The 23,056-nt window shown below is 35.4% G+C and overlaps 2 protein-coding genes across 2 annotated transcripts; both read left to right on the forward strand.

Annotated features, from left to right (window-relative positions):
• Positions 1–1,043: 1,043 nt before the first annotated feature.
• Positions 1,044–11,000, forward strand: ndufs8b (NADH:ubiquinone oxidoreductase core subunit S8b). Its single transcript, XM_056472706.1, has 6 exons — positions 1,044–1,086; positions 1,186–1,251; positions 1,407–1,496; positions 4,910–5,082; positions 5,167–5,295; positions 10,867–11,000. Exons 1-6 carry the CDS (start codon positions 1,044–1,046, stop codon positions 10,996–10,998), a joined length of 633 nt encoding a protein of 210 aa, XP_056328681.1. The 3' UTR covers positions 10,999–11,000.
• Positions 11,001–16,523: 5,523 nt separating this feature from the next.
• On the forward strand, positions 16,524–22,483 carry LOC130240971 (GTP-binding nuclear protein Ran-like). Its single transcript, XM_056472661.1, is given in 8 exon segments — positions 16,524–16,625; positions 17,226–17,301; positions 19,232–19,316; positions 19,436–19,561; positions 19,637–19,681; positions 19,684–19,823; positions 21,750–21,920; positions 22,023–22,483. Coding segments are annotated over 7 exon segments (645 nt in total). The 5' UTR covers positions 16,524–16,625; positions 17,226–17,268; the 3' UTR covers positions 22,068–22,483.
• Positions 22,484–23,056: the final 573 nt, after the last annotated feature.

A 23,056-nucleotide genomic window follows, 5' to 3' on the forward strand; every position in this document is an offset into this window, starting at 1 on the left:
ATATATATATATATATATATATATATACATATATATAGTTTGATATATCTATATATCTACAATAAACTTTTATTTTATGAAGACAATCCTATGTACATGACTGTCTTGGAAAGTTTCACATACACAAGGCAAAAGTAATGTCTTTTACTCCCTCCTTTAATTTTTTCTGTAAAGATTTTAAAATATTTTATAATTCTATACAAGTAATTCCATTACAAGAAACAAGAAGGCTATGAAAAATATCTCTAATAATGAAAAGAAATCTGTACAATCTAATAATTTTAATATGATGGATCCCCCCATATAAATAAATATATATTATATTAATATACAATATATCAGTTGTATGCTTCAATCAAAAAATTTAATTAAATTAAACTAAAATAAAACTGTCTGTCACGCAGCAGTTTAGCGGACACCATGTGACCGCCAGGCACTTGAAAGCGCAAGTGGCTTAAAAAATCTTCACACTCCGCTGACCAACCTGCCAAAGCTCAGGTGAGTTAAATATCCAATACACATGAAAATTCATAAGGTCGAATGATTTGAAGAGCCAATCAATTGAAAATGACATTGTTGGCATTCAGTTATGTATGCATCTGCATATCTGCAGTGTGTTCTCAGTATGTAGATAATTACTCGAGGGCTTTAAATGTGTAACGAAACAGTAAAACAGAGAATTAGCCTAGCTAAAAGGTTATCTTATCTTGCTTGCTTGTAAATATGGTTTTATAAAGTTATATTAAATTGGAAAACAACAAGAACATACAAACGGGTTTTCACCTACAGTAGCCTACCAACACATGTGCATGTTGAGTTTATGAAAGCATGTGTAATTTACTGTATGAAAGAAGTTGTTTAATTGGGTCTGACAGATTGTGAAAGGAGATTACCAACAGGCTTATGGCACAAATCTGTTCATTTGGCATACGGCCCATCTGATTCAATCTCAGTATAAGTGATACATCTTCACCAATGACATATTTTGACATTGTGATTATAAATTTATAGTTGTGATCATAATATCTTTTAGGCGGATAAGGATGGAAATGACATTGCGCATACTGTTTTCTTCATGCCGCACAGGTAAGTTTTGGGCGAAATAATTTTATTAATTTGAAAATGGGTTGAGTTGAGTTTGATTTTGTGTTCCTATTGAACCAAAAATGGTCAAATTTCTTAAAGGCACTTTTGCAGCCAGACTTGGGCCTGTCCGTCCCTTCAGCCTTACCGTTCACAGAGGAGGCTACAGTAAGATCATATATATATATATATATATATATATATATATATATATATATATATATATATATATATATATATATATATATATATATATATATTTACTGTCTAAACAGGTGTTGTGGACAAGGTGTCCTATAGTATATGTCTTTGTCTGTCTTTAGAGTATGTGAATGCTGAAGAATTGCCTTCTGACCTGAAGTCCATCACAGACCGTGCAGCACAGACACTGCTGTTGACCGAACTGTGCAGAGGTGGGTTTGATTAACATTTTTTGACCTATATGCGCAGGGGTTTTAATACATAAAATAGTGTTGTTCAAATATGAATATTTATTATATAAATTAAAAATATACATAATTATTATTACTATTTATATTTTGTATGGAAGGTTTGGGTTTGAATGAGAATCAGTATAATGATAGTGAAATATTATTTTCCTCATCGTCATGATAGATTATTTTTACTTTTGTATTAATGTATTATTAATATAATTACCATCATTATTGTTATTGTATTATTATTTCCATCATCATCATTACATATTTTCCTCATTATTACTCACTGTTGTTATTACTTTCTATTGCCTGTATGGCATGTTTGTGGTTGAGAAATAATATTTTATACATATAACTATTATAAACATATAATATACATCATTATTATAATTATATTTTTTGTCATAATAATTGAATATGGGTGTGAATGTGAGTGTGTATGGATGTTTCCCAGTGCTGGGTTGCAGCAGGAAGGGCATCCGCTGCGTAAAACGTATACTGGATAAGTGGTGAGCCCTCATAAAGGGACTAGGACGAAAAGAAAATGAATGAATGAATGAATGAATAATTAATAATGGGCAACATGGTGGCTCAGTGGTTAGAACTGTTGCCTCACAGCAAGAAGGTTGCTGGTTTGAGTCCAGCCTGGGTCAGTTGGCATTTCTGTGTGGAGTTTTCATGTTCTCCCCATGTTCGCGCGAGTGCTTTAGTTTCCCCGACAGTCCGAAACATGTTTTATAGATTAATAATTTTTATATTTAGAATAAACTAAATTGGTCATAGTGTATGTGTGTGAATGAGTGTGTATGGATGTTTCACAGTTCTGGGTTGCAGCCGGAAGGGGATCTGCTGTGTAAAACATATGCTGGATAAGTTGGCAGTTCATTCCGCTGTGGCAACTCATAATGAATAAAGGGACTAAGCCGAAGGAAAATTATTGAATGAAAGAATATTTAAATAATAACATTTATTATTGTTACTATTATTAATATTATTATAGTTTTTGTATATATATATATATATATATATATATATATATATATATATATCCTCCTGAGACCCGAAGAACATTTTTTTCTTTTTTTCTGTGATTTCCTGCATCATTTGGGTTTAAAAAAATTCTACAATTTAGAGTTTTTACATTTTGTTTTTATTTTTAATTTTACAGCATGTCCACTGAAGCGGACCACAGGACCATTTTAGTTCAAAACGACCGCCACTCAGACAACAAAACTGTACAGGATATGGCTGTAAAGGGATAATAATATTAAAATTATTAATATAACAAAAACAAAACAAAAGCCATTTTTCCTTTTGTATTGAAATTCCTGAAATAGTTTAGTCTGAAAGAGAGCCGAACTCAAAAAACAAAACAAAAACAAAAAAAGTGATGTTAATCCAAAACAAATTTAACATAAAAGTGATTTAAAACTGATTGTCATTATCTAATTGTCTCTAATTCTCTAATTGTCTGATTGTCAGACTCTACATCAGAGTCTCCCTTAACTATCTTATAAAGAATCCTCTCTGCTTCAGTTCTGCCCCCTACAACATGCAGTCATTAATTACATTAAGATGGTCCTGGTGTCCACTATAGTGGACATTTAAAAAAGGATGATATTTTGAAACACAAACAACAGCTTTAAACGTTAAATTTATTGTTCCTAACACTCTAATAAACAAATATATATGTAAGAATATTAGTAAAAAAACATTTAAAAAGCAAAATTTTACATGCCGCTCTCCTTCAAATAAAACGGGCTGTTTTGTATGTCAGCCATTTTGGATGCAGTGTAAGAAGTGGTTTCTAGCATACCAGCTAATCAAATGATACATCATTAGAAAGCCCAGGATGTCCTCTGAACAGTAAAACAGAACTTGACAGAGTAGCTCAAAAAATTGACAGAAAATTCATGAAAACGCAGTGTCCACTACAGAGGACACAAGTCAATGAGCGGGGTCTCAGGAGGATATAGGTTTGGACATGATTAATAATTTTCATAATTATTATGTATTAATTAACTTATTTATTTGATTATTTATGTATTTATTTATTCATGTATTATTTATTTATTTATTTATTTATTTATATAATGATGATGATGATAATGATGAGATATCTCCATGATATTTACAATGATATTAAATCATTCTTGTCATAATTACATATTACTAGTGCTAGGCAAAGATTAATTGTAAATAAAAGCATCCAAAATAAAAGTTTGTTTTGACATAATATATGTGTGTGTGTATTATACAGTTGAAGCCAGAATTATTAGCCCTCATTTGATTTTTTTTCTTCTTTTTTAAATATTTCCCAAATAATGTTTAACAGAGCAAGGAAATTTTAACAGTATGTCTGAAAATATTTTTTTCTCTGGAGAAACTCTTATTTGAATTATTTTGGCTAGAATAAAAGCAGTTTTAAAGTTTTTAAAATCCATTTTAAGGTCAAAATTATTAGCCCCTTTAAGCTAATTTTTTTCCCCGATATTCTACAGAACAAACCATCATTATACAATAACTTGCGTAGTTACTCTAACTTGCTTGTTAACCTAATTAACCTAGTTAAGCCTTTAAATGTCACTTTAAGCTGTATAGAAGTGTCTTGAAAAAATATTATTTCCTGTCATCATAGCAAAGATAAAATAAATCAGTTATTAGAAATGAGTTATTAAAACTATTGCGTTTAGAAATGTGTTGAAAAAAATCTTCTCTCAGTTAAACAGAAATTGGGGAAAAAATAAACAGGGGGGGCTAATAATTCAGTCTTCAACTGTATATATTTATTTTATATATATAATACACAAACATACATAGAAACAAAACTATATATTTAAATTTATATAGAATTTGTATCATATATAAATTTATATTCATTCATTCATTCATTTTCCTTCGGCTTAGTCTCGTTATTAATCAGGGGTCGCCACAGCGGAATGAACCGCCAACTTATCCAGCATATGTTTTACACAGCGGATGCCCTTCCAGCCACAACCCAGTACTGGGAAAAACCCATACACTCTTGCAAAACACATACATACACCACGGCCAATTTAGTTTATTCAATTCACCTATAGTGCATGTCTTTGGACTGTGGGAGAAACAGTAGCACTGGGAGGAAACTTACGCCAACACGGAGAGAACATGCAAACTCCACACAGAAATGCCAACTGACCCAACCTTCTTGTTGTGAGGCGACAGTGCTAACCAGTGAGCCACTGCGGCGCCATAAATTAATATTTTATATTTAAATATAAATAAGCATTTTCTCAAATATTTGCTTGCATTTGGATGTGATTAATCATGGTTAATTTTTGCCCAGCACTACATATTACATAATTATAATAGATGGTTTTTCAGTTGTATTCTCTCTCTCTGTATGACAGGTTTGACCATGGCCGTGAGTTACATGTTTAGAGAACCAGCTACGATCAACTACCCCTTTGAGAAAGGCCCTCTCTCTCCACGTTTTCGCGGTGAGCATGCCCTACGCAGATACCCAAACGGAGAGGAGCGCTGTATCGCATGCAAACTGTGTGAAGCTGTCTGTCCTGCTCAGGTAACATACTGTACATGCGTTTATCTCCTGGGTCTGTGATGGCCTCTACTGTTCGTGTATCAGAAGTGTTTTTGTCTCTCACAGGCCATCACAATAGAAGCAGAGACTCGTGTAGACGGCAGCAGAAGAACAACCCGTTATGATATTGACATGACCAAATGCATCTACTGTGGATTCTGTCAGGAGGCCTGTCCTGTGGATGCAATCGTAGAGGTATGCAAACCAGTACATAAACAGTAATAATGATTTTTTTTTGTAATGTGAGATTTATATATAATTTGAAAGCTAAATTAAAAAGTATTTCAGTAATGTACTTTGTTAGGATTCTACGATATTTAGCCAAGATATGACTGTTTGTAAATATGGAATCTAAATCCATGTAAATATGGTTCAAATCTAAATAATGAGATAATCACCTTTAAAGCTGTCCAAATACTAGTCAAAAATTGGGTTTTGATGTATTTACAGTAGGAAATTTCCAAAATGTCTACACCGACAATGATCTTTACGTAATATTCTAATGATTTTTGCCATAAAATAAAACTAATTCAATGAATTTTTGGGCTCTGTAGTTAACATAAAGGGTTCTGTAATATACCTAAAGCAGCGGTGCCCAAAGTAGGGCCCGCTGGCCAAAGTTGGCCCATGGAAACCTTTGGTTTGGTGCTCCATCCCATCTGAAAAGAGAGGGAGAGTGGTAGAAAGAGTACTGAAAAATCATACACAAGTAAAAGTACCATTACTTGCCCAAAAATGTAGTGCCGGTAGAGTAAATTATCTGTTGTAAATATTACGCAAATTATGAGTAAATAGTAGCCCTTTTAAAAGTACCCAAGAGTAGTGAGTAGTGAGTATTACACAGTGAAATGTTGATGCGTTTGTGCAGGGATATGTAAACGTAACATTCCTTAATGCATTCAGTTATCTTCCTATATTCCTTCCTTCCTTCCTTTCGTTTGTTCGTTCTGTCCTTTCTTCATTCAATCATTTGTTCGTTTACTCCTTCATTCAGTTGTTCTTTCCTTCGTTTCTCCCTTCATTCGTTCACTCATTCATTCATTTGTTCATTCTTTTGTTCATTCATTCATTAGGTCCTTTGTTTATTAGTTTGTTTGTTCCTTCCTTCCTTCCTTCCTTACTTCGTTTGTTCAGTCCTTCCTTGAATCCTTCCTTCATTCATTTGGTCCTTTGGTCCTTCACTGTAAAAAATTCAGGGTTCCACACAATTCATTTATGTTGTCCCAACACAAATCAATTAAGTTAACTTAACAATTTTAACAAATTTATGTGGATTGAGCATAAAAAATGAAGTTGGCCTGGGGCGATTTTAGGATTTTCAGGGGGGCTCAGCTCTTGACGTAAAAAAAATGTTTATTTATTTATTTTATTTCATTAATTTATATATATAGCTTAATATTACATTTATAATATTACTTTATATACATTTATAAGTAGTCATTTAATAGTAAGATATTAATTAAAGTTAAAATGTTTAATATGGTAGGGTTGTATGCTAAACTAGCAGTATTCCACTCTACTGCAAAAACAGATAGCCATAAGTTATGACAGATAGCCATATTGAGTTCTGAATGAGCCAAATAATGAGCCGTAGTAAAAAACACTTTCTGTATTTAAGTGCATTTTTGTTTCCATATCTGACTCTGACAGTTAAAATGAGTACATTCACTAAGTGGTTCTGTCACTGTTTTTAATCCTTTGTGCAAGACTGTATGGTATAGTTAATGCCACATGCACTAACACAAAACGTGTTTTATATTGGTAGTTAATTTTGAAATTAAAATAGCGAACTGTTCGATAAGAGCTGTATACTTTTTCGAGGAAACAGCTGAGATGATGAGGTGAGCACGATGAAATAGTAGATGGAAAACTCAATTGCACCGTCATGACATTGGGATAAGTGTATCTATAGCAAAGAACTGCAAATAAGCACATATTATAACATTCTATCGATAAACACACACCTTGTTCTCTCACTCTGCACAGCTGTGGTTTGCTGATCAAATGAAAAACAAAAGACGGGGGACTTTAAAGGGGACTTTAAATTTAAAGGGGACTGAGATGATAATTTAGTGTACAGTTTATGAGCTAATTGCAAACTTTTAGGGGGGCTGAGTAGAAATATAGGGGGTCTACAGCCCCCCTAAAATAGGCCTAGCAACGCCAATGAAGTTGGGCCAATGAAACCTCAAGCGTTTTGTTGTTTCAGCTCATTTAATTAAGTTTGAACAAGCAAAAAAAACATTCCTTAATTCGGTTCTTCCTTTCATTCCTTGTTCAGCCCTTCCTTCATTTGTTCCATTTAGTGATTTTTTTTAAGGCTGTTTGGTGATTTCAGGACAAATTTTTCTACACTCCAAAATTTTTAGTTTTTTTGCTCATCCAAACTACTTATTTTAAATGAGCTGAAACAACACAATTCTTGAGATTTCATTGGGACAACTTAATTTTTTTATGTTCAATCCACAAATTTGTTAAAAGTGGTTAGTTAACTTAATAAATTTGTGCTGGGACAGCATGAATGAATTGTGTGGAACCCTGCATTTTTTACAGTGTGCTTTAGCCAATCACCATAGACTAGAAAGAAATAAAGTAGTGACTCCAGGTTGAAGGAAAGTAGTGGAGTAAAAGTACCATTACTGCACTAAAAATGTACTCAAGTGGAAGTAAAATACACATTTTTAAAACTACTTTAAATTACAATTTCTGTGAAACACTACTCAGTTACAGTAGTTTGAGTATTTGTAATTTGTTATTTTACAGCACTGGTGATGGGGAGTTGGTTGGGGCAAATGCTTTTGACAGAGATCGCCATTTCAAATTTAACGTAACTTTTAGTTCCTCTGTTTAATTGAGGAGTTACAAAAATGTATGTGTTTAATTAAATGTTGTAAATGAATCAGACTTTTAAAATGTAAATACTGTCAGTTGACAGATAGAGGACAATGCACAAGAAATCGTGAGCAAATCAAGGCAGTATCAGCTCGACCAGTATATTAGCATTGTACTCCATTGTGTTAAAAATGGGATTAATTATGTTTTTACTATAATAAGTTAATTATAAAACATTAAAAATGACACTGTAATATTATTAATGTGTTTTAAAGCAACCATTTCTAGTTATTTTTAAATATTAGCAAATAAATTAGGAAATTACCTATGGCAAATTTAATTTAATGCGGTTTGGTATATTTACTTTCGACCCACAGCCCTCAATCAAGTTTGGCTTTTGGCCTTTTATAAGAAAAAGTTTGGGCACCCCTGACCTTAAGTGAGTAGAACAAAGAGAAAATTAAAGGGATAGTTCACCTGAATGAAAATGTACTCACTATTTACTCATCCTCAAGTGGTTCCAAACCTTTTATGAGTTTCTTTTTTTCTGTTGAACAAAAAAGAAGATACTTTTAAGAGAGCTTAAAACCTGTAACCATTGACTTCCATAGTAGGAAAAACAGGAAAGATAAATATAAAAAATAAATATTCCCATAAATATTAGAAGCAATATATTTTTTTGTGTGCACTATGCTTTAAATGTTTGCCCCTTAAAGAGATAATTCACCCAGAAATGAAAGCTCAGTTCCAAACACGGTTGAGTTTTTCTCTTCTGTTTAACACAAAAGAAGAAATCCTAAAGAATGTTGGAATAAACAAACTTTGAATTCCATATATATATATATATTTATTTATTTTTTTTTTTTCTGTTATGGGATACCAGTGGCAACTTTTTATCCAACAGTCCTCAGAATATATTTTTTTAGAAAGAACGAATTTATCAAAGTTTAGAATCACTTGAGTGTGACTAAATAGTGAGGAGATTATCCCTTTAACCCTATAAAGTCTACTGTATCATACATAAAGAACTAAATTAACATTTTCTTGTTACAAATTTCTTATATGTTAGCCAAATCATTAGCATTACAAAAATCTATGTGTTGCAACTGAATATGATACGATTGCATTGCATTTTGTTTTGCCCACCACAAATAAAATAGCAGACCTTTTATCATAAAACTATAAACATGAACTGATCTCTCAGATCTCCAACAACACCACTGACTGTTAACTGGAAGCAGGTTTTGTCAGCTCCTGTTGTATTCTGGACTATTTGTAACACGTTTCTTTAAAAAAGAAACGTGCAAAATGTGTTGTGGGAATTTGTCAAACTGGGGCAGTACGGTGGCTCAGTGGTTAGAAATGTCAGCTCACAGCAAGAAGGTCGCTGGTTCGAGTCCAGGCTGGGCCAGTTGCCATTTCTGTGTGGAGTTTGCACGGTCTACTCGTGTTTGCGTGGGTTTCCTCCGGGTGCTCTAATTTCAGTACTAGGTTACGCTGAGTGAAACATATGCCGGGAAAGTTGGCAGTTCATTCCACTGTGACGACCCCTGATAAATGAGGGACTAAGCTGTAGGAAAATTAATGAATGTTGTCAACTTGATGAAGATGTTGTCTCAGTTTGTTAGTGTTTGTCCATGTGTTTTCTTAACTTGCAGCTCTCTCTGCCACCATAGAGATTATGTGATGGTAAAAATTTGTGCGAATGGACAAATCAGCAGGCTAAGCACACTGTAAAACTAAAATGTTATTTTGGTTATTCTAAAATGCCTTAAACATTTTAGTATTAGTGTTATTTTTCATTCATTTTCTTTTCGGCTTAATCACTTTATTAATGCGGGGTCGCCACAGCGGAATGAACCGCCAACTTATCCAGCACATTTTTATGCAGCGGATGCCCTTCCAGCCACAACCCATCTCTGGGAAACATCCACACACATTCATTCACACACATACACTACGGACAATTTAGCCTATCCAATTCACCTGTAATGCATGTCTTTGGACTGTGGGGGAAACCGCAGCACCCAGAGGAAACCCACGCGAACGCAGGGAGAACATGCAAACTCCACACAGAAAAGCCAACTGAGCCAAGGCTCGAACCAGCGACCCAGCAACCTTCTTGCTGTGGGGCGGCAGCACTACCTACTGTGACACTGTGTCGCCTAGTGTTATTTTACTATTATTAATTACCTCCAGAACTGTTGAGAGCGTCTGTGCTCCATGCCTTCAAATGCCACAGTGTGTTCATTGCGCATCGGCATCGTCTTCTGAGGTGCAAGTCATTTATTAAATAAAGAAAAGATTCACACAGCTTCTCTGTTTCTGTTTTAACTGTTGATATTTGGTGCCAGTTAATCAGGTAGTGGCGATTTTGTTCTCTTTGACTTGTTAGATGGAAACGCTGCTTTATTTGCATGTCTTATATGGGATATTCCAATTTAATTTGCATCTTTGGAAGGAAACATAGCTAATGAGATCTAAAAAAACATCAAAGTAGTTTTTAATTTAACATACCAAGAGATACAGGTATAAATCTATTAATGTATAGACTTCTAGGGGCCATTAAAAGAATGATGTACCAAGTTTTTGTCTTTTTAAAGGCTATTTGAGCACATATAAAAACTGAGCAACACAGTCAGAAACTAAAGTATTGACTTTAGGGTTTGTGATGGGAGCCTACAGGTACTGGGATTTACTCAGCAATCAGTTCAAACACATGCAGCCCATACTCCAAGTGGTCTTTGAATGAAAACAAGTTGTGATAACTTTGAATGAATTTTGTTTCATGTGTTTGATTTTGCTTGAAATTCAGTGATAACAAAATCCTGGAGGGACCAAATATAGTAGATATTGATCACTGAGGGGTCATAATGCTCATACTTTACACTGGTTCCATTAACAAACTATTGTTTCTCCTTCTTTCTGTGCCAGGGCCCTAATTTTGAGTACTCCACTGAGACGCATGAAGAGCTGCTGTATAATAAAGAGAAATTGCTGAATAATGGAGATCGATGGGAGGTTGAAATTGCTGCTAACATCCAGGCGGATTACCTGTACAGATGAACAATTACACAAACCTCCTGATGATAGTCAGATAACAGTAAAACAAACAGCTTCATGAGCTGCATTTAGTGGAACTGAACACTGCACTATAGAACCATCAAGTGTTGATATGTTTGCTGTCGAAACGCACAAATCAATCAGTTGTTAGGTTTAATATGTGAAATGAAATGCGCAAATCAAGCAAAATAGGTTTATTTATTGTTATTCTGTTTATTCAGTGTATTCAAACTTAGCTTTTCTCAGGGGCAAATATAATGCACATGAGCATGTAAATGTTTACAAGGAATTGACATTAGTTTTTTCTCTCATAAAGTAATTCACTGATGCAAATAAAAAAGAAGCACAAACAGGTGTGTTGGTTTTTCTTGCATCTTAATGCTAATAATGCTCTATCTGTACAAAAAATGGCCTGGTGCTCAATCAAATCCCTTTCTTACAATTGTCTTTATCTCATTTATTCATTTTCTTTTCGGCTTAGTCCCTTTATTAATCTGGGGTCACCACAGCAGAATGAACCGCCAACTTATCCAGCATATGTTTTACGCAGCGGATACCCTTCCAGCTGCAACCCATCACTGGGAAACACACTCATTTACTGCGGTCAATTTTAGCATACCCAATTCCCCTGTAGCGTATGTCTTTAAACTTGTGGGGGAAACTGGAGGAAACCCACACAAACACAGGGGGGACATGCAAACTCCACACAGAAATGCCAACTGACCCAGCCGAAGCTCAAACCAGCGACCTTCTTGCTGTGAGACATGCTACCCACTGCGCCACCGCGCTGCCCTTGTCTTTATCTTTATAATAAAAATATTTCTCTTTTACTATCACTATCACTATTCTAATACATTTTCTATTTTCCCTTTTAATAATGTATATATTTTATTTTAATTAAATAGCTTTTAAAAAATAAATTGCTGAATTCAATTCATGTTTATTTCTATAGCGCTTTTACAATGTAGAATGTGTCAAAGCAGCTTAACATAGACGTTACAGTAAAATGAAACTGTCAGTCCAGTTTTCAGAGTTGAAGTTCAGTTTAGTTCAGTTCAGTGTGGTTTAAATTTCACTGCTGAAAGTCCAAACACTAAAGAGCAAATCCATTGATGCACAGCTCCACTAGTCCCAACTAAGCAAGCCAGTGGTGACAGTGGCAAGGAACAAACTTCACCAATTGACGAAGTGAAGGAAAAAACCTAAAGAGAAACCAGGCTCTGTTGGGCACAACTATTTCTCCTCTGGCCAAACTTCCTGTGCAGAGCTGCAGTCAAGGCGCCGGAGGCTGGAGAACACTTGGACGTCCATCGTGGAGAAGCTGCAGGTGTGAGTAGGTCACTGGCGGGTGTTCAGGCTGGCCCACAGGATCAATGCGGAGACTTGTCTGTCACTGGGATCTTTCAGGAATTGGTCTCATGCTCTTCGCTCCTCCATGAACGCCACAGCATCAGCTCAGGATACGGCCTGGTCCATGATTATGGATACCTTGGCATCATTTTTTCACAGGTCTTGGATGAGTATCGCTGTATTAATATTAACATAGTCACAAAAGAATGAATTCATTATTTTGAACAAAAATGATTGTCTCAATGGACAGTGATTTAGAATGTAAGCGTCTTCATAATTTCACAAAAGAATATTATCTTTTTAAACATTTATTTGCAGAAAATTTCAATTTATAAAGTCTGATCAACCAGAAAAGATGTTTTTCTTTGCATTTTCTTCAGTCTGATAAAGGAAATATTTTATATTGAATGTCATTTTCTGCAAATAAATGGCCTAAAAGCAGACACTTTTAGCCTGTTTGAAATTCTGAAGACAAAAACGTAGTTTATAAAACACAGATGAACATTACTCAAAAACGCTACATTATAGAAATAAAAAATAACTTGTTTTTTTCATAAAAATAATCTCATTTGCTAATGTTGTCTAATATATTTTAAAATAACTAAAAGTAACAAAAGTTATTTATAAAATAATGAACTTATATGAGTCATTTTAATCTAAGTGGTGTTGTTAACTCAATATGTACTCATTGTGAATATATTTTCAGCTGAACACAAAATCTGATATTTTAAAGGAAATTCTAACTACCAAAGTAGGAAAAAATACCATGGAAGTCAATAGTTACCAGGAATTACTAAATTTCAATCAAAATATCTTGTTTTTGTGTCATTTAAACGACACCCGAAAATAAAACATAAGCTACTATTTATACTTGCCCTATTGCATAGGTCGCAAACTCAATTCCTGGAGGGCCTCAGCTCTGCACAGTTTTGCTTCAACCCTAATCAAACACAGCTGATCTAAATAATCAAGGTGTTCAAGACTACTAGTGACTATTAAGCAGGTGTGAATTGGAGGTGGTTGGAGCTAAACTATGCAGAGTTGGCCCCCAGGAATTGAGTTTTGGACCAGTGCCATAATGTAACTCTTTTTCTTCAGTAGAACATTAAATGTTGTTTGGTTCCCAACAATTTTTGAACTATCTTTTTATGTTCCACAGAAAATGATTAGATATTTCAGTTTATCTACTGTTTGCCTTTAACACAATTTTAATGTTAAATTGACAAGTTTGGAAGTGACGTTCTAGTTCTGTTCTTGAAAATCCTAAAAATCAACTTCAAAAATACCAACTTCAAAAATACCAAATCTCCTTTGGACAGCTTAATAAAGGTTAGGTTTTATTATTGCATTTTTCACAAGGGCAAACAAAATGTCCAAACAGAAGATTGAAATTGTACTAAGACTAGTGATTTTACAGGCAACACACACTTTTGTGTCTATAAAATGCAAATATTGCAGTATAAAATATATATAAAAACTATACAATTGCAAATACATCTGCAGTCATGTAGTATGCCTGACCTCTTCTTGTCATGTCTGTTGATATTAGGACTGGTAAGTTGGTCTGATCCATAAGGTCGCCCTTACAAAAAATAACTGCAGTGAACGGAAGTAAAACTGCAGTATACAACAGCAGTATATAGAAGTATAACTGCAGTAAAATTAAGTATAAAATTGCAAAATAGCAATACAATGAAGCATAAACAAAGTTCAACTACAATACAATAAAGTTCAACAGCAGTAAAATCTGCATTAAATTGAGGGGGGCAATATAGTGATATGTTTTAGAATTTATTGCACTTAGGTAAATAAGTATTAACAGTGCACTTTAGTTTAATTATGTATTGCAGTGTTGTAGATGATTGTAGACGTATTTTGTACTTCTGAAAAGTGCAATACAATATTCAGGTGATTCAGCTGCTCAGGATGCTCTTGAGGCTCCCTTTATAGCATGTTTGGGGTGGGGGAGACAAGATTTCCTATGACAGGTACAGTTTTGTCAGGATCTGTAAGTCTCAACAGATCTCTCAGAAGAGAACAGTGCAGGCACGTTTTCTCAGCAAGCCGTTACAGGCACAATGGTGGTTGTGAAACAATGCTTTATTAGAGTTTCATGAAGAGAAGGCAGCTGTGAAAACTCATACGTGATTCTGGCACATCAGTCACAGGAACCATAGGCAAAAGCATAAACGTTTTGTTGTCCTTGGCAGGAAACTTGCAAGGCATGTCAGCCAGCAAAATGCTAAGCTGACTGAGAAGCTCTGAAAGTGAAGCGCTGGACTTTTTGTGGTCATGAGAACCTCTTGAGAAGCAAGAGTGGTCATGAGAAGCCACGTCGCACCATGCAGCACCATGCATTTTAGAATTCTAAATAGGTTTCTATCAGGGTACACACACCGGCGCCGCAAGTCAGCGACTGTCCATAGTGCCCAGCCACAACTCAGGACACTGTTCATATTTCTGCCGCACCACAGAGCGCCATCTGAATAGTTTCATTTTAAATAGCATGCGAATGTGCATGTCTGGGCAACGCGGTGGCACAGTGGGTAGGGCTGTCATCTCACAGCAAAAGGGTCGCTGGTTTGAGCCTAGACTGGGTCAGTTGGCATTTCTGTGTGGAGTTTGCATGTTCTCCCCGTGTTCGCGTGGGTTTCCTCCAGGTGCTCCGGATTCCCCTTGCAGCTGGAAGGGCATCCGCTGTGTAGAACATATGCTGAATAAGTTGTCAATTTATTCCACTGTGGTGACCCCGGATTAATAAAGGGACTAAGCCGAAAAGAAAATGAATGAATGAATGAATGTGCGCGTCTGGTGTGCGATACTTTCAACTGTCATGTGCACGCCGTGTCACGGCTCTGAGCGCCGCATCCAGTGTGTGACACCCTTCTGACAGCTACTGCCACTCCAGCATCTGGATGATCTGAGGAATCCTTTGTTAGCAAGTATTGTCAGTGCAACTTCTAATGGAAGTGGTGTAGGATGACCAGGCTGTAGAAGAAAGAAATTTGTTGTCAGTGATGTTTGAAAAATCTGTTTTTGGCTATAATTAACATATCATGAACTAAAAAAACAAGAGAACTACTTACAATGCTGAGATAATACATGTAGTTCCTCTTCAAAACAACCTTCAACGCCACCTGATTAACAAAACAAAACAATTGAAATGTTGGTCAAATCATCACATTCATTAAATGTAAAAATATAATACATGAAGACTATCCATTAAGCAAATCGATTCAAAGACTGTGCCGTGTCTGCGTATACTCCCTCACCAAGCTTTATGACAATTTTATAGAGGCCCAAAATGTCATCTACAAAAAGTAAAATAATTGGAGTTATCATTATAGTGAACATATAAAAAATGAATATTTCCTTGTGTCTTAGGAACAACTTAGAAATATTCCTTAGAATTATTTCACGTCTTCACAACTCAATTTAAGAAAAACGCTTTTAATAAACATAGACAGCTAACACATATTATAATGGTGGAACATAGCATAAACATTATTGACAAAATACATTTTAAATTTGCTGTTGAAGTCTTGAGCTAGATGTTGAACTTGCTGATCATTAAGGCTGCTGGTATTCAACGAGCTGCTGTAGCTTGTTGTCTTGCTGGAAATGGAGTTGGAGCTGGACGTTCTGCTCAGTTTTCTGAAGTTCATGACTCTCAATAGAACAATCCATGAAAGAATCTTGATCTAAAGAGGGGCACATCCACCAAAACATGCTTTATTACTACTTTTAAAAATGTATGTACGTATTGCATTTCATAATGTATGTATTTACCTTCAGTATTTCACTTCTTAAAGTTGACACTTGAGAGGGCGACCTGCTCCTCGGCTTTTTGTCTCTCGTTTCCTTCAACGGGCAGAAAATGGTTCATCGCCTCGTTGGGGCAGAATTTTGTTAGTGCAATTTTGATGGAAATTGTGCACAAGTCTTTTACAAAGGTTACAGGTTTCCAGCTTTCTTAAAATATCTGCTTTTATTTTTAGTTTAGAAACAAGTAAAGCGTGAATAAATGTCGACAGAACTTTCATTTTGTGTGATTTATGTCTTTAATTAATCTATTTGCTCTTCACTCCTGATAAAGCAAGGACTGGAACCGAAATAAATTGATTGATAATCTGTAAATGGTTCGCTCCTCTACCACTAAATGACGCTGTTGTTCCGCGTCAGCAGCGGGTCACGTGGTGGGGCGGAAGCGTTTATGTGAGCCATGCTGAATCCCGCGCGGGCGCAGCCATTTGCTCTCTTCCTCGATCACTTCAACACCGGTGAGTGCGGAACGATAGCGTTCATCTCTTCACACGCTCTTTTCACTAACACCTTTTATTTCCAGCGCCGACCAAACATACCTGAAAGCTTTTATGCAGTGCCTAAGCGCTCGTAAGTCACTCTGATCGTTTTTATTAGCCGCGGATGTGCAGTTTTGAGTGTTTCATCATGGCTCATCTCTGTCGTAGCGCCATCCCGAGTTCTTGGCAGCGCGCGATCCTGGAGCCGCGGAAACGAACGCTGGCTTCGTTTTTAGTTTCTGTCAACTAAACTAATTTCTGGCTTTCTGAAAACGGCTAAATCTGTTATTTGTTGATTTTCAAGTTGACGGCCTGTTTGAGGCCTTCGAGCGGCCGCTGTATTTATTGTAAAGTTTAGGCTCCAGCGGCCTCGTGTGTTCGCGCGCATCCCCTTATTTAGACGTGCGTGTTGTTCAATGAACATTACACTTGTTTTGTTTTTTAGTTCTAAAAGCGGTTTGGTTTTTAATATTGGTTCGAAGTGGTCTATTTGAGTGATTTTGTGCTCCCGTGGCCTTTATTTGGAATTGGTGCGGCCTTTGTATGATGTGACTAACCGTCCCGCCATCTCTCCCGCAGAGTGACTGCAGCACAAAGACCAACACACACTCACAGTACAGCGATGGCGGAGAACGAGCCACAAGTTCAGTTTAAGGTAACTTGCACTTTCATTTTAAAGGCTCGACAGACTGGGATAACGAATTAAAGCCCCAGTTTGTTTACATGTTCATCACAATGAGTTTCTAAACTGTTTCGTAACGTTAGTGAATTTGCAGACTTGTTTCTGATAACGAATGCACTGAAGCGCAAGGACCCACTTGATGCTGAATTTGACATTAGTTAAACTCTAGTCATTTAGTAAACGATGTTAAATTGTTTATTTGTAAGTTTATTACATTATTTTAGTTTGTTCTGTATTACAGTAGTCTATTACAACAGTCTGCATAACATTGCTTTATACAAGTTAATATTGTCAAGACTATTACCAGGGCAGAATTATCTAATTGTGACCCCATAGCGTTGTTTTAATGTTGTTAGATAAGATTTAAGCTTTTGATGACATTACCATTGCTATTGTAGTTGCTATTGCCTTTATTCCTAATGGTATCGTTTTAAATGAGCTGTTTCTCAGTTTTTAACCTCCACAAACTGCCCAGTTGTTTTTCTTGCCTCGGTTGCATTCTAGTGTTTTCTACTGTTTTACAAGCCCAGTATTGATTTCCTTTAAAATTAATTTGCTCTGCTATGATCTAGATGTAGAGTGACATGAAATTAAGCTTTATTAATAGCAATGGCTGTATATTACATGCTTTTAAAAACAATTAGACATCTTAATTTACATTTGTATAATCCTACCCCATTGACCATCAGTGTCCTGCATGTGGGAGATATATTTTATTGTACATTTAAAAAAAATTCTAAACCTTAATTTCTTTTACAGTCTGTATATACAGGGTTCAATGCTAAAGATTTTCAACAGGTTTTTTTTTTTGCTTGCCCTGGCAATTTTCACAAAAAATAAAATAAAATTAATAGCTACAAATATTTTAAATGTCAAAAGCCAAACATAACTACTTCATCATAGCTTTTCTTTAAATGCAATTGACAATTAAAATAAATACAATTGTGATGTAACTAAATTTATTATTTATTTATATATATATATATATATATAAATAAATAAATAATAAATTTAGTTACATCACAATTGTATTTATAAACAAACAAACAAAAAATGTACACTGATTTTGACACCCACATTGTCATCAAATATAAATCAGAGGTAAGACTTTCTCATGGCCTCATTTCAGTTGTCGAGTTTTATCTATTCAATTATTCAATCTATTAAAAAAATGTTGGGATTAATGTTGATCTTTCTTTTGAGGCGTCAGTGCAGAAATGAACAAAACAGGCCAAATACAGAAATTATACAAGTAAAATATAGAAAAATTATCAGGTAGAATTTCCTGCAATTTCCCTAACTAAAAACTGCTCTCAATAATATTTTAGCATGCTTTCACTTTTGTATTTGAAATTAAATGCACATTTGCCGGTAGGAATGACATCCCACCCTACTCTTATTTCTTTCTTCATATATACATGTATGTGGCTATTACACAAGCATAATACACTGTGATATAGCCTGGTTTGTTAGTTTGTGGATTGTTTTGCTTTCTCACTACAATCGATCCACTCCAGAGTTCGTTCAATTGAGCGGAGAGACCACCTTATTCAGGCAGTTTCGGACTGATTGTTTGGATCAGAACACTATTGCTGGTTTCACATATGCCAAGCAAACGAAAAACAAACTGTCAGAGCCAAATTAAATTTTAGTGACAGCAGCACTGGCCCGATCAGGCAAGTAATGATCCTGTGTACTGTCCCGAATGTCTCGCACGCTGGCCCTGGCCCCATCTTTATATCTATACCTGTTACCCATGTGTAATGCATATAAATTGAATCTGGGAGGTCATACATGACAATTTTATCCAAGCAATTATTTCTTTTACTGTCTATCTAACCAATTTAAAGGATTGCTACATCTGATGCCACTTGTTAATAACACTGTTTTTTCCCAACCACAGCTGGTTCTGGTAGGTGATGGAGGTACGGGGAAAACCACCTTCGTGAAGAGACACTTGACTGGGGAATTTGAAAAGAAATATGTTGGTAAGTGTTTGCTTCATATGAAACACTTATGCAGGTGACTTCTCAGCGTAACTTCTGGAAGAATGTGTGACTTTTGTGATCCTCACACTGATGTGCTGCTCTTAAATGTGTCATTTTAGCTACACTTGGAGTTGAGGTACATCCCCTGGTCTTCCACACTAACAGAGGAGCCATCAAATATAATGTATGGGACACAGCCGGACAAGAGAAGTTCGGTGGCCTGAGAGATGGCTATTACATCCAGGGTATGAAGCTCTTAAGTTTATTTGCTTTGTGCTGACTGGCCAACAGTAGATTAACGTGTGTCTCTGTCTTTCTAGCTCAGTGTGCAATCATCATGTTTGATGTAACTTCTCGAGTCACCTATAAAATGTGCCCAACTGGCATCGTGACTTGGTGCGCGTGTGCGAGAACATTCCCATAGTGCTTTGTGGTAACAAAGTGGACATCAAGGACAGGAAGGTCAAAGCAAAGAGCATCGTGTTCCACCGTAAGAAGAATCTACAGGTATGATGCATCAAAGTTCGATAGAAATGTGAACAAATAATCTATGCCTGTTTAGTAAACATTTCTTGATTTTTCATAAAATGGATCTTCTACTAAAGTAACAGACTTTTTGCATCATTTGTTTGGCTAAATGAAGAATATGATATTGCAGTTTTAGTGTGAGCTATTGTTCAACTGTTGCCCAGCCAAAATATTCACAACAGGTTTTTTGCGAGGTCTTAAATTTACTGGAATATTAGGTTGCAGGTCTTGATTTTAAACGGGTCTTCATTTTTTCTATTTCCTGACACTCTATCACCAATAATCAATCAATACATACACATACATATATATAAAGTTGATTATTGGTGATAGAGTGTCAGGAAATAGAAAAATGAAGACCCGTTTAAAATTTATTTATTCACAAGACTTAGACATTTTTACTGTAAATTTTCCCAAATTAACCCTAATCAGAGAAAGAACTATAAAGTGCAGCATCTTTTTGGATGATCTTCCATTAATACAAAAACTATTTACAGAAGTAGCTGGAGCAATAGAAAAATCCTTAATGTTCAGCCCTGTATAAGTCTAAAATATTAATCATAATGGTCTTAAAACGGTGTTGGTCTTTTACTTAAAGAAACCCTGCAAAAGCTATAACTTTGAACTCTGTTAATTGTTGAAACTCAGGTGTGAATGCAAAATTTGCATATAAACTTGGCCTATAATTTAAGTGATCAACAAACATTTCCAAACAAAACTGGAGCAGATTTGTGCATCTCTGCTATTTTGTTTTAAATAAGATTTTATTAGTCTGTGTTTAGTCATTTATATTCACTTGTTCATAAATCAGTTTTAAATGGATCTTTATCATTTCTATTAATCCCTCAAACAATTAGTTTCACTAAAAATGAATAATTTACCCTCATGTAGCTCTAATCCATTTTCAGAATATAAATTACAATATTTTGGATAAAATCAAGAGCTCTCTGACTCCCAGGACCAAAACAGTCCAGAGACATTTAAAGTCCAGCAAGGGAATCAAAAAGTTCAATGTGGTTCAATTGTAATCATACAAAGAACCAAGAACAACCAAAAAAAAAAAAAAAAGTATGACTTCACGTATGTCTGCTCTTTTGCATCAGGTCATGATGTGGGTGGTGGTCACTGTGGTCAATACGGTGTTTACTATTAGTCTGCAGTGCTACACGCAAGCGTTGTAGTGCCTGCAGCAAAATGCACACACTCATGATGTGGAAGACATTGCTGAACAGTCATTTTTAGTATTTGTTTTTTTTTTTTGTTTTGTTTTTTTTTTTTGCTTTGTTTGATTAGTTGAACCTCTGGGGTCACGTGAAATGATTTGGCAATGGTATTTGTTTCTTCTGGATATTCTATACATAGAGGTTCAAAGAGTGCTTGGATTTCATCTAAAAACTTCTGTTCCAAAAATCAATGATCTTCGGGGATTGAAATAGCATCAATATGAAACACCATCAATAGCATCATATGAAATAGTTTATTTTATTTATTTATTTATTTTTTTTGTGGACAACCCAGCTACAACACAGACTAGCCAGTACCTATTGGTGGATTTTGTTCCATTTATCCATGAGGCATAAACCAGCCAAGATATCAGCACAGTACAGTCCAGAAATCCAAATAATATCAAGCCATCCATTTTTGCCATAATCATGCACCACTAATGTGAGATCATGTTCATTTGCCATCGCTTTTGTAAATGACACCCACGATCAACACATTTGCGTCAGAAGTATTCATGCTACCTTTTGGCTAATGTGATGCACACGATTTGTCACTGCTTCTATACTGATAGATTTGTCGCTGCTTCTATTGTATGTCAGTATTCAGGATTTTCTCCTGTGGACATGAATGCCAGGTCAGGTTGTTACAGATCATTCATGTGATGTCTGTCTCTTTCCTCAGTACTATGACATCTCTGCCAAGAGTAATTATAACTTTGAGAAGCCCTTCCTGTGGCTCGCACGGAAGCTGATTGGAGATCCCAATCTGGAGTTTGTGGAAATGCCTGCGCTTGCACCACCTGAAATTGCTATGGACCCAACACTTGCTGCACAGTATGAGCACGACTTGAAAGTATGTACACTGTCCATCTCACACACACACTTACTGCAACTGCCAAAACTCCCATTTTAATCTGTAATGGTCCTTTTTTTTCCCCCCTCTCTCTCTCTTAAGGTGGCATCAGAAACAGCTCTCCCAGATGAAGATGACGACCTTTAACCTGTTAGCCTCTGACCTCATGGCGATGTCACTGATGTTTCCCTGGTGACTGGTCCTTCCCCTGCCCCTTTTACTGTACAACCCTCCCTCCCCCCAGCGCAGAATATTTTTATTTTTCAATTTTCGGTTTGTTTTGTGTTTTGAATTTGAGTAAATTGTGTGGTTCATTTCATTGTAGACATGCTAACTGTTTCCACCAGATACACACATGCAGACATGCCTACACTTTGACACATTCGCTCACTCAAAGGTGTGAGAGCAGGCTGAGTGTCCCCAGTGCTTACTTCTATATGTAAAGCTCTAAGCACTTAGAGGAATTCTTGGAATAAAAACATTCTCAATATAATCATGCTTGGTTTCCACAGTTTATTTGACTTGTATTTAATGTCACTGAAAATAAAACTATTGGTTTGGTATCTTGTGTAATCTGCTATATTGATCAGCTACTCGATGTATTTGTAGTGTAGTTATACTCTTATTTAAACCAGAGGAATTGAAAATTAGTGCTGGATAAAGAATATTCACATCCATTTTAAGTTTGTTTTGACCTAAAGTTTTTGTATTCTATATTTAAGCAACGCATGCATAAAATAAAACCATGCATAACAATTGTTACATGGATATTTTTTTATAATTTGTACCATAAACGTTATAAATAAGCATTTCTCAAATCATGCAATATGTATTTATACATGCATTATATACTTAATGTCAAATCAAACTTATTTGGATGGCAATAATATTTGCACAGCTCTAAATGATATAAATGAAAGTCGTTCTTAGACCTAAAATTTATAGAATAGAATAGAATTTTATTTGTTTTAATGTTTTCACCATTTAAAAATGAAATTGATTTAATTGTAAATGACACCTTTCTGCACACCTGAGGTCGCCTTATAACAAGCATCAACAGCCATACAAGAACTAATGAAAACAAAATGTTGCCAAACAAAATTAAGTACATGTAAGGAGTTGCAGGTACAAACCCA

The sequence above is a fragment of the Danio aesculapii genome, chromosome 14 (assembly GCF_903798145.1).
Source record: "Danio aesculapii chromosome 14, fDanAes4.1, whole genome shotgun sequence".
Classification (NCBI taxonomy): Eukaryota; Metazoa; Chordata; class Actinopteri; order Cypriniformes; family Danionidae; genus Danio; species Danio aesculapii.

Coding starts and splice junctions, on each gene's coding strand:
- ndufs8b (XM_056472706.1), top strand. CDS start 1,044: ATGGAAATGACATTGCGCATACTGTTTTCTTCATGCCGCACAG. Junction 1,497..4,909: donor GTTGACCGAACTGTGCAGAG/GTGGGTTTGATT, acceptor TCTGTATGACAG/GTTTGACCATGGCCGTGAGT. Junction 5,296..10,866: donor CTGTGGATGCAATCGTAGAG/GTATGCAAACCA, acceptor TTTCTGTGCCAG/GGCCCTAATTTTGAGTACTC.